The sequence below is a fragment of the Rhea pennata genome, chromosome 5 (assembly GCF_028389875.1).
Source record: "Rhea pennata isolate bPtePen1 chromosome 5, bPtePen1.pri, whole genome shotgun sequence".
In the NCBI taxonomy this organism is placed as follows: Eukaryota; Metazoa; Chordata; class Aves; order Rheiformes; family Rheidae; genus Rhea; species Rhea pennata.
Window position 1 is genome coordinate 10,064,838 of NC_084667.1, and position 12,587 is coordinate 10,077,424.

Below are 12,587 nucleotides of genomic sequence, written 5' to 3' on the forward strand. Positions count from 1 at the left end.
TTCTTCCTGCCAATGGGGTTATCAGTCTCCCAGCAGTCAGCATAAATACAATTCCATGTTCTACTATCAAAGAATATTATAGAAAAATATTTTTGATAGTTCTATTTCCAGATACCAAGCAGGTCAGTCTTATAGTACCACAATAACTTTTTGATATTATTTTCTTTTTAAATTAAAAGGTCTAATTAAAGGATCATAGTAAGTCAAATCATTCTGAATAATCTCTGTTGCAGAGACCTGATAGAATTCATCCACTCTGAGGAAATGAGAAGAATATTTGAATTAGGAAACTCAAAAATTTAAAGTAACTGAGACTGCAGAAGGGTGCTGTTTTAAGTTGTAAAACTTAATTGTAATAATGTGTATTGGTGAGATAATTTAAGCTGCTGTGTTGCCGTATGACAAATGTAAAAAGGAGATGTCACATCAAGAATACATCAGAGTTATGAAGTGTGCCTTCATTCAAGGGGAGTAAGAACTGAATCTGTTTCTAAATCTTGAAATGCAGCTCTCACAGATTGCAGTGCTGAAGAATTAGCCAAAGAGAAGGGAACTTCTGACACTTCTGATTGGCAGGCTAAATATTCATTACAATTAAGTTTTATTTAGAAACTACCTGTTTCAGAGGACATTTGACACAGACCTTTCGAACAATTTTATTTTGGTACCATTAAAAGTATATTTAGTTTATGTTGTCTAACTATTCTATTTCAAATTGAATGAAAATGAGTTTAACTTGAAACTAGATTGAAAACTTTATGTAGGCCATTCTGTTAGCTATTTATAGCTTATATTGCTTAGGACAATTACATTGTTTCTCTTATAGTTCAATGTTGTCTTTGTACCTGAAACTTTTCCATCTAGAATGGTCCTATATTAGGAATAGTAGTTAAAAGGAATTCATTTATGAGGAATTGTTGAGTTCAGCAAGAGTCTACAGCTTGCCTTGGTATATAATCCTGGTCTTCATGACTTTGGAGCATCTGTTCTGAGGTACTGTCTTTTCCTCATCTTCAATAAAGTAGTGTTAAAGTTTGGAAATTCACTGAGTTAGGCCTTATGGCTGTAACTATGCTATGGATTCTGTAACATTACAGTACGTTTCATTCCTTCTGTATTTATAAATAATTTTATCAGATTACCTAGTTTTAAAGATAAAATGAAACTATGTTACACAAGAAAGGCTTAACAATTAGGATATGTGTAAAGTGTTGAAAAATTGGTTTGGAAAAAAAACCAGGCAAAAATGTAGATGAGCCTTAGAAATACGTGTAAATGAAGAAAACCATTCTTGCTTTGTTGCACAAACTAAGAACCTTCTGATCAATGCATTCCTCATGCTGACTTTCTAAGATCCTGCATTTATACTGTGAATTGTAATAAATCTAATTCCTCTAAAATACATTAAAAAAATAAGTGTGTTAAGTGCATAAATAAGTGTCTTTAAGTGCAAATTCACAGGGCAGTTCTGTGTACTGTGAATGTCATTAACTTCTAGTAAGCGCTTGTGTTTGTGAACTAGGCAAGTAGTTGGCTCTCTTACACACAGCACAGACTGGCATGGCCAGCATAGCATATCTGATTATTTCTTTGTGAAGTTCTTAATTTCATGTATTGTTTCCTCTAATGGCTTTTTAAAATTTGTATGTAAATCTCCTTATATTTACATGGAGCTTAAAGAATGCAGGGCAGTTTTGGTGTATGAGGACCCTGGGAAGATTATATGGAGTTATCTGCTCATTTTAGGCACAGAAAGTGTTGACCATGAATGAAAAATACTGTGGCAATATTTATGATACAGAAACATAAAAGTCGTGGAAAGTGTATAATAGCAATATTCTGTCCTCATGCAGTGTTTTTTTTATTAGTGCATTAATTTAAGTTGAACAAAACATTTCAAGTACTGAGATGATTCTCCAAAATTAAGCTAAAACACTATTATTATACTCAGTTTCCAGCAGCTGAGTTACCTATAAAAATTATGATTTCTTTTCTCAGTTATTCCTAGCTTTGATTCTAAGAAAGTGTAACAGATGAAAGTGTGGTATATGTTTAATATTAGAGTTTAGATAAAAGTTCATTTAGTTTTCTGTCATATTGGAGTGAAGCACACACAGCTTCTATATTAAGAATTCTGATGCATTCACATTCAGCTTGAAAGTGTCTCATGAATATGGGTCTTGATTAAAAGTACTGGTTGCTGAATTTGATCTTATGAGTGCAATCCAGCCATGTGTTTTTCTTTTTGAAATTCAGAGGGTTTATAGATCCCCTTCTCATTGAATACCTCTCACCGTCTCCCCAAGAAGCCTCATAACACATCAGTTATTTTTTTATTATCTTAGAGTTGCTACGTATTTCATTATAGCTTCAAATAAGCTCAATGAACTTCTTGAGGTCAAAAGATAAAGTGATTGTATATGTTATTTAAGGTCTTACTTCAAAAGTCCTAATGCACTTCAGATTTTTCTTGAAGAACTGATTTTCTTGAAGTACTTGATTCTGAGTAGCAAATAAAACCTTTATAGGTAAAATTACAAGTTAGTGCATAGGACCTCTTTAAACAGCATTTAGATCTTAGCATTTACACTGTGTTATCGGTGGAGAACACTATTTTGAATATTCACTCTGTGGACACTTAGGTAACTGATGTTACCCCACCTTTGAAAATGTCACCATATATATACTTACTGTTATGAGTATTGTAAATGTCTTGGGTTAATTTTTTTTTTTTGATCAGTCTTTGACTAGTAGTGTAAGCCAGTCTTCTAAAAACATAATATATACATGGCGAAAGATGAGTTAGAGTCAGATATTCCTTTTTTACAGGAAAACAGGTAGTTTCTAAATAAAACTTAATTGTAATGAAACTTTGTTTCAGATTGACTTACTAAAACTACAGTGCCCTGAAGTAATCGTAGCTTCCATACATGAAGAAAACAAAAAGGTAAATTAGTATTATGAAGTTGGAAATGCAAAGCATTGTATTTTGTGTAGATAAGACTGTTGATTCAGTGCAACAGCTATATCTCGGTCATGTATCATAGAGTATTGGGGAAAGCTTGAAAAAACTGACAGCTGCGGCTTCTTGAGGAGACCATAAATTTCATTATGTTAAAGCAATTGAATATATTAATAAACATGTAGGCCTAATATCAAGCAGAACAAAGCTAAGGAACACAGGCAGTCTGAAATGGCTTTGCGGTTCACTTGTAAATTTAAAAAACATGAAATTTAACCAAGATACTTCACCTGCTGGGGTTGGCAATTGCTTGCCGTAACAGTGCATTGGCTACTTTGTAGAAATGAATTTAAAACAAAGAAAAATAGAGGGATTTGCAAAGCCAAAAAAACCTCCTGCTGATAGAATTTGAGTCAGAATTTTAGCTGTGTTGTATGCTGTCTGTTACAGTGCTAGAGGAACGATCAATATTCGTTTTTCCATATGCTTTTGGTGTTAAAATACTAAGTAAAATCCTGGCATATTGATTCAGTGGAAAAACAATAGCCTTCATGGGTACTTTATTAGAAAATACAAGTATATATATGTGTGTATATATATACATATATAGAAATAAATATGATGTAAATTTTAGTAGTGTTTTACTCAGGAAGTACATTAAAGAGGGATCCATGTGAAACATTTTGTATGGAATATTCCAAAATAAAAGGAGAACATTTTGAAGAGATGACCTTTGTTTCTTCTCCGTTTGAGTGGAAGTAGAATGGAGCTCTGAATGTTGATAACTTACAATGCAGAATTCTTATTTTAGTAAATGAAATAAACTGGACCAACATATGTACCATATAACATAGATGGTTTATTTGGGCGTGTGTGAAAGAAACAGAGCAGTCTCTATAAAAAGTGAAATCTTTTAGCCAGTGTTTGGTCTTACATATACTATTTTCTCAGGCTTTGGAGTATTTTTTTGTTCATGATCTTTCAGTGTAAAATGGGGTGTCTAATAGGATGTGGTGTGAGACCACACAAAACCTATGCATGTAAACTTTTCTGATATGAAATATATGTACCAAATTCACACTGTAAATGTACAGATAAGCATGTGTTATTTATAGACCTCTGTAACTGATCTGTTTTTCAATTAAAAATAGTGCCTTGCTTTGATTTCTAGGTAAGATATTTCCCCGGTTCCTTCAGTTGAATTTTTCTGGGGTACCTACCTTCTAGAACTCAAAGGAGTATCTGCGGAGGTTTGCTTTTTATACTAATGAGGAAAGAGATAAACATTCATTCAAAGGTGGCTGAAGTAACAAAAAAAAAAAAAAAAAACAGATTCAGTACATCTATTTCTTTTTTTTTCAGCCACATTGCTTTTTTACAGAATTCCTTTTTCTGGCTCACAACAGCAGACAGAATCTGCTGGGGGATGTGTGTGGGGGAGATTTGCCAGGCACTGGCTAGCCTCTGTGATCAAATCAGTTAGAGGCTTTGGGGGATCAAGTCAGAAGCTCCTGAGTTGCCTTTGGCCCTGAAATTGCCTATGGCTTTTTGGTGAGATTGTTAGTATTTTTTTTTCCTCTGGTTAGTAAGAGAGAAAATGAGATGGAACGTTTTTCAAAAAGTTTTTCTTGAAGGTGAGAAACTATAGGACATCTCGGTGTTTGGCTTGTAGGTATGTTTAATTAAAGAAATATCAACATACTACAAGATTTTTCCTTTTTTTTTTTTTTTTTTTTTTTTTTAATGAACTTCATGTAATTTGTAGAAGTGGACAGTTGTACATAAATGTATTGGCTTGTGGACTGCTTTCAGTTTTGACTGTGCCTCGCTTGTCCAATGTGACTTCAAGAAAGTTATTCTCTTTTTACCTATATGTTTCTATTTCTCATTTGTAAAGCAGAAGCGTGCTTTAGCTAACTTGGAAGAAGGTGTAGTATACATTCAGTGTTTTTGTGAAGGCTTGTGTCCCTGTAAGTTTGGACAGCACAAATTTTGGATGAGGATTATTGGGAAGGAATTTATGGGTAGGCTGTGACTGCAACCTTGTCACAAGGTACAGGATTATGTAGTAAATTGGCTGGCTAAAGCCTCCTTACTGCTTACTCCTCCTTTCTTTTCTTTGCATGCTTTCTGTTTTTCTCCCTTCCTCAAATTTGGACTGTGGGACCTTAAATTGAATCCTGGAGATGATCTATTGGGTTTTTTTTAATCGCTTGCTAACGTTGAAGTGATAACAAGAAATCTATTATTAATGAAGATTGCTACATTATTTAACTTGAATTTAAAGTTATTTTAAGTTTTATTTTAATGTTAGTGTAGTTTATACATTTTGAACTAAATTTTGTACGATCATGCATGCATTAGGTACTCAAGTGCAGTTTTAAAATGGTTCAAATAAAACCTCTGCTATCTGTAGTATACATATAAATGCTATTTAAAATGATAGCACAAATAACTATTGATAGTAGGTTCAGATCAGTAAGTCATCCTGGAAATTTGATTTGCAGCTGCTTATGCAGAGAAGCAAGAAACGGAAGTTATTGTAAACAAGCTGAAAATATCTGCTGTCAAAACCGGCTTGTTGTATGATCATCCGATTCATATTCTTCTGCTGCAGAAATCAATAGGTTCAGATTTACTGAATTTGATAGATTTCAGTGCAAAATTGGGAACCTTGATATGTGAAAATGTGAGCAGTGTTTTTATTAACACTTCACTGTTATTGCTGCTGTAGGCAGACATTGTCTGCCAGAGGGAAGAAAAAAAAGTGATGCGTATAATGTTTCCTGCAATACCTTAACAGTAGATTTTTCCTCTAGGATGAGGAGTAGAGAGAGAAAAGGAAAGCATTTGCCTGCTAGGAGCTGAAAAAGCAGCACAGTTGGTTCTGGCAGTGAGGGGGTTGACTGACAGTCTGCAGTGCAGTGGAGTTAGCTGAGCTCCCTATATGGCTGTGGATTAGCTATATGCTAATACTGATAGGAGAAGAGGAGCTGTACCGAGTGCAGTGAGCTGCTGGTGGAGGCAATCGGAGTCTTAGCAGAGCTGACTCCTCAAGAGCCATGGCTGAAGGGGGTGAAGGAGGGGAAGATGAAATACAGTTCCTACGAACTGTAAGTATCTGCTTTTCTAGGTCACCTAGTACATGTTTTTATTATGTCTTGTGTCTAGTCCATCTCTATTGTATTAAAGTGTTATTCTGTGTTGAGCTTTGCTGAATGGGGGAATTGATTTAGTCTGTGGAAAAAAATAAAGCAAGAAGATGAGCTTTAGTAGCATCAGGCGGTCTCAATGTGTTCTTCCTTGAATCTGCTCAATAACTGATTTGGTATAAGGAGACCTATTTCCGCTGTAATCCCCTGTGTTTGAAGCGTCCTCGTCAACTTTGTACTTGGGTTGCTAAATGTAGCGTGCCAAATATCTGACCTCTGAAACTTCTGCTAGGTTAGGTTTCACTGACATTAACAGAGGCTTTGCAAATAAGAAAGCCTTAAAATGATGAATAAACCAAGCAAGCCCTTGATGACCCTTTCCAATAACCATGCACACAGAAGCACATTTGTGTGTAGGGGATACCAACAGATATGGAACTGGGGGCTCTACAAATGTCCTGGGATGTTTTCTGTGTTTAAAAGAGATTTATTTTAAAAGGAGAAGCGTTCCTCTACGAAAGGATGTTAATTAGTGAAATAGCTTTAACTTGGTGTAATTTTCTATAGAGCCCTTGCACTGTTCTTTCTTAAAGCTTTATGCAAATCTGACGACCAATTTGAACTTCTAAGCAAGTACTGTTCATGCAGTAACTTATGGGGAGAGGTTAAGATCTTTTATATTTGTCATCTCTTCTCTCTCTCATTATTTTTACCCTGTGAGACTAGTATGTTTCAGTGTAAGTAGCATGGAAAAATTGCTGTTGCTATGGGTATTCTGTCTTCTCCCATACCATCTTTACTGAAAAATGTTTCAGAAGCAATCTCCTTTAGAGCTGATACAACTTTAGAAGGATAGATTTCCAAAATAAAATATGCTAAGTTGCCCAAAGTAGGAAATTGCAAGCTTGATCCCTGAGATGGGGGAATAGAAGGGTGGAGAGTGGTGGTGGCTGCTTCTGCTTATGTAAACTGTTCAGGTGTGATGAAGTGTCATTGGCGCTTTTAAGCTTGTGAGAAGTTCATGATGGAAAGCACGGATAACTACAGTGAAGAATCCTTTTCTACATCCCTTCCCCCAACTCCACTTTCAGAAGAATCTGTTTTATAAAACTTAGTAGATTACTCAGTCTTTGGAAGCAGTTAAAGCTCTGTTCATCTGAGAACAGAGAATCAATGTCCTTCATCTTTTCACTTTCTAAGATGTTGATTTGACAGAGCAGTCTTCCTTAATGATGGAGTGAGGAGCCTTGCCTCTTTATAGATAGCCTGTTTATGCTACGTGAGATAGCAGTTCCTGCTGCAGCTCATTCTCAAGCTTGTAGAACTCCATTGCACTTCTTTCCAACAGTGAGAATAAGGTGCTAAATAGAGGTGGAGGGCCAAAAAAGGAAGGGGGGACTGAAACCATACAGGAGTGTTTCTTCTACTTGGTGTTAGGAAATACTCTTCTGTGGTAAAAAAAAGCAAGCTAGATTTTTCTCTTGGAAGCCCCAGCTTCTTGTTGCTATGAGCAGACATACAGTAATAGAGTAAATACAGTATTGCTGTTTCCTCTCCATACAAGTTCCTTCACCTCATGGAGAAGAGATCAATTCTCATTTCACGATACACTGAGAAAGGAACCTTTTATAAGGTACTGGTGCTACAGTGATGGAAGCTTTAAGGACTTACATTGTTTATAGATTTTACTGCTGCATAAACACTATGTTTGTACATACAATATGAAGTATAGTAAATAGCTCTTTAATATTCCTCTAGCATTATTGTTGATCATTCAGGGTCTTCCTCAGATCAAAATGTTTTTTTTTGGAGAATTTGGTTCGCTAGTGAGTGTTCCCGAGACTTGTGTAGTTAAATCTTAGGAAATTATTGATCTTAGTGTTCTTATTTTTGAGTCCACAGGAAGAAGTGTTGCAGGATGTTATAGAGGCTGCTTTACTCCCAGATATAACTCTTTCTTGGTGAGATATAAACCAAGATAAATCTCTTTTGATCCAAAAATAACCTATAGCATGTTTTTCAAGGAGCAGGAGTATTAACTCTTAAGAGTTTAATAAAATTCCTTTTTCTTCCTTAAAGGAAACCTTTCCCTTTGTCCACCATTTCAGTGTTGTTTTTTAACTTCCATGTCTAAGTTATTACATAGTTTTGTGTATGATTTTTTTAGCCTTTCTGGCCACGTAGAAGGACTAGGAACACATAAAAATGATACTTGTCTTCCCTTGTAGGGGGCAACAAACTTGTGACCACTTTGATGGCAAGCTTTTCAGGGCAAGAACATTTTTACTGTCATCACTAATGTACTAGTGTGTGTGTTTGGTGCTCGCTTGAAGCAAGTCCCAAAGCTTTTGCAAGTCTTTATGTGCAGCAGTGATGGAATTTGAAGGAAGATTTTGCTAATGCAGTGTAAATCCCTTTCTTCATTTTTTTCCCTGGCCTGTAAATTCAGGGTGAATATATGCAAGTACAGACATGCGTGTGCACACGCACACACAAGCATTTTCTTTATACTGCTGCTGTGTCCGTTAGTTGAGGTTTTTTTTGGGAAGTTTTCATATTATAATAATACTTGGAATTGTTTCAGTGTTAGTTTTCTGTTGATGGCTTTCATCCAGTTTTGACTCTGGTTATTTAGTGTATGTATGCGCCACATTTTGTCTTCTGTGTTTGGAAGGGAGAAGTAAAGCATTTGTTATGTGGTTACCTGTATGTGGCATGCAACAGTGACATTCCTCCTGCCCTAGTAGCATTTGTTGTTTAGGTGACTTTCCTCCTGTCTTTTGTTTATTACTTCTTGCTTTGTTGTGAATACGTGAGAAATTTTTGATGGTAGCATATTTCTATGCGTTAGATGAGAAAAGTAAATACGTTAAGCTGTGCCATTTCAGTTAATGTGCTGAGGGATGCGGAGAGGACCCTGTTACCCTTGGCAATGTGGGTAGTGAGTGTAAAGCACTCTCACAGCTTCTTTAACTTTGCTTTGTGATTAAAATTGACAGAGTCCTCTGCTCTCTGGAATATATTCTGAAATTCTTTGTCATTCTCACTGCTGCCAAATTAATCAAATATGAGGTAATGTCTTGGAACATGCAGCACTTTCTCTATCAGAAATATCTGCACAGTCACTTGATGATGGAAAACTTGATATGAGAGTGTATCAAGCCCCTCCAGTGTAGAGGAACAGCTTACAGATACTTGTAATGAAGCATACTGAAGTAACTTTCCATCTCAGAGTTATTATGGTGGTAACGTTGGCTAATAGCCATACTACAGTGTTATTTTTCTGAAATTCATCATATTAGAGTGTTTCCAGATTTAATCCAAATTACTATTTTTTAGTCACATTAGTCACATTAACATATTAGTCAGGAAAGTTTTGCCCTGCTTTATATGAACAGAGTGTGTGTTTATGTTTATGGATACGAATGTGTGTGTCTGCATTTTTGTATGTGTCTGCATATGCGTGATTCTCTACTCAGCTGCTTACAAATTCTCCTTTGCTCTGAGTGATTAAAAACAGCATCCTTAATAATGTTTGATGCTTCTCTGTTGACTTTTGCTCCTTTAAGTGCTTATCTCAGTGACCTAATTTTAAGTACTGATGGGCATATCCTGTCATTATCTAAAAATTTACAGGTAGGAGTAGGAAACTGTCTTCTGTTCTAGACTGAATATAGCTACTAACTATATTTGAAAGAAACATATTTGAAAGAAACAGTAGTGTTTTACTTTCTCTCTCTTTTTTTTTTTTTTTTTTTTTGATGTTCCCGTTAAGCGAAAACCAGATTAATTTTTTTCAAGACCTGGTTCATGTGTTCATGAATTTACACAGCTCATTTATAGATTTTTTTTTTTAGGTATTTTTTTTTATCATTTGGGTGTTAAATTGTGAGTCAGAATCAAGAGAGTTGGATGGCTTATACATGTTTATAAACATGCAAATACATTTTCCTGTCCACATTGATTAAAAATGAGCTCCTCTACTATCAAGATGCTACAGAGGAGATTGGGAGTTATTTCAATATTAATTTTACAGTATGAATAGTTTGAGTTTGTGTGGTAAGAATTAGATTATTTCATTGTTTTCACTATAGCCAAATATTCATAAATATAAAAAGTGGCCACATCTTGCTATTATTATTATTTTTTAATTTTAAGGCAGGTAGTAAAACATCGCAGTTTACTCTGCATTAATATTGCATAAAGGCAGTTCTTTAGATGCTCCTACCATATGTTGTTTTATCAAATCTGTGTTGCTAGTGATGTATCCCTAGTGATAAACCAAGTAAGTGTAAAGCAGAAATGTTGAAATGATTCATCTCACAGAGCAACTTTGTATCCTATGGATGATTCTAATAACTGGGTGCCACACCTGATGATACTCTTTTTCAAGTTTTTAGCACAGCTCTTTGGGGCTTGATTCAGTATTATGGAGAGTAATCACTCACAGTTTATTAGCCAGATAAATATATTGGATAAATTATTAAGTGTTGGACAGTGTTGGAAGATCTTCCTAAGGAGATGTTTTTAGCAGTGGTTAATTACAATACTGGGAAAATATGAAAGTTTTTGTTTTCATATTTTCAATGAGTTGCACATGAGATTATATACAAGGGATATAGAATATTGTGTATAGTAAAAGTCACAAAGGTGAAGGAATGCCATGAGATCGGATCAACAGAATTTTCCCCAAACTCCTTATACAGGTCCCACATGATGCTTGAATAGCAGAATGTGTTCTACAGTATTGTCCTTAAATTAATAAGGACATTTTGTTTCAGTAAACTGAGATGTACTGCTTTTTAGAGTGTTATAGTAGTGGTCCTTCAATCTGTCATTTTGTCTTAGGAAAAGAGTAGAAAGAAATGAAGAATGGTGTAAACCTTGAATTACCTCTAAAGACTGGTGTGTATTAGGAGCGTAAATGAATTTTGAATTAGAAGTTTATCTATTTATTTATTTATCTAGCTCTCTGCATTAAATCTCTCATTTCTATTCTTGTTGCCGCAATTTTTAACAATTATATAATAGTCCTGGGTACAAGAAAAAGAAAAAAAAAACTTTAAATTCTTACATTTCTCTTCCACTCTACCTCAAAAAATCTCCCTTCAGTTACATTTGGTTTTGCCTCTAAAACATTAGTTTATCACCAGTATAGCTACTTATAATCACTACTCTTGTCTCTTCTATTGATTTCTGACATGAAAATCATACTTAAATTTATTAACGTTTCCTGAGTTAAGCTGCAAAAAGCTCAGCATCCTTTGTAAACAGATTTGATCCAGTCTGATCCTGTTTCACCCATTGAATTACTGTTTTTACTCTCTCCGAGTGTTTCAGACTTAATGAGTAGGTTTGCAGTTTGCCACTATCAGCAGAATTCAAAAAACTTATACTCATTTTTTGCCGAGGAGAATTTTCTTGCCAAAGGTCTGGGTAATATTTGAAGAAAGATATGACTGGCAACATAACAAAATTTCTGATGCTGATAGAGTGCTTCATATGCTGTAGTGCAGTGTCAGTCATCATTTTTGATGGAATAAAGACAAGTTCTTCTGCAATTCACTGTAACCTCCTTTCAAGGCAGAATTTTTGGAAAATGTTCTACTATATTATAAACATGACGATCATGCCTTCAGATTGTATCTGGTCTTAGCTGTGTGAACACTGGCGTAGAGGCTTCATATGTATATAAAAATTAAATCGTTCAAATCATTCATAACAATTGTTTTTCTTTCAGGGTGAAATATTATTATTAAGCAGCTATTTCAGGCTTTAGGCAGGGATTAGTTCTTTGGGAAAGCTGCACCATTTTTAGGTAGGAAGGGAGACACCTAAGTAGTTTGTTTAATGTAATGAAAATACCTTGAAATTTATTTAATGGTTGGAATTTTACAGCTACTTCTGAGAAAAGATGGGAAAGTGATGTAGTCATAATTGCATTGTAAATTCGTAGAACTTTGTATGATTTGGCTTAATATGCTTGGATCTGATTTCTTATTTTCTCAGGTTAATACAGGCTTATGGAGTTAGGATCTTGAGGTCTATTCTCAGCTTTTGGTGCAAGTACAGAACAAATGAATGTTTGTGTCCCTAAAAGCTTACAAGTAAAAATAAGAAAAAAGGTAAGAGAAATGCATGGAGGGACTATAAAAAAGAAGACAGCAAAATGATATTCAGCATGTTGTTAGGTACTTGTTTCTGCATGCTAATTACAGAAACAATTGTAAAGTAGACTTCCTGGTGTCAGGGGAAAAAGAAAGCTTTGCTAAAGATTCTGAGGAAATGAAATTGCTGAGTGAATGTTGGTGGGATGAATGTATTTGTTAAAAGGGCAGTACAGGATAAAAGGCAAATGTATTTGCTCGAAAATGTAACAATGGATGATGAAGACTTGATCAGTCAGAGGTGAAAGCTGACTTTTCTTTATTAGCTGAAGGATAGATGAGTTGGGGACAGACATCTAAAAGTCT

The 12,587-nt window shown here is 35.0% G+C and overlaps 1 protein-coding gene across 1 annotated transcript in view; it reads left to right on the plus strand.

Moving 5' to 3' along the window:
• The first annotated feature begins 6,010 nt into the window (after positions 1 to 6,010).
• Positions 6,011 to 12,587, plus strand: part of RYR3 (ryanodine receptor 3) — a 231,192-nt gene continuing 224,615 nt past the window's right edge. The window contains exon 1 of the mRNA XM_062578097.1: positions 6,011 to 6,075. Coding sequence (XP_062434081.1) covers positions 6,025 to 6,075 — 51 coding nt within the window. The 5' untranslated portion in view covers positions 6,011 to 6,024. The remainder of the gene's footprint in view (positions 6,076 to 12,587) is intronic.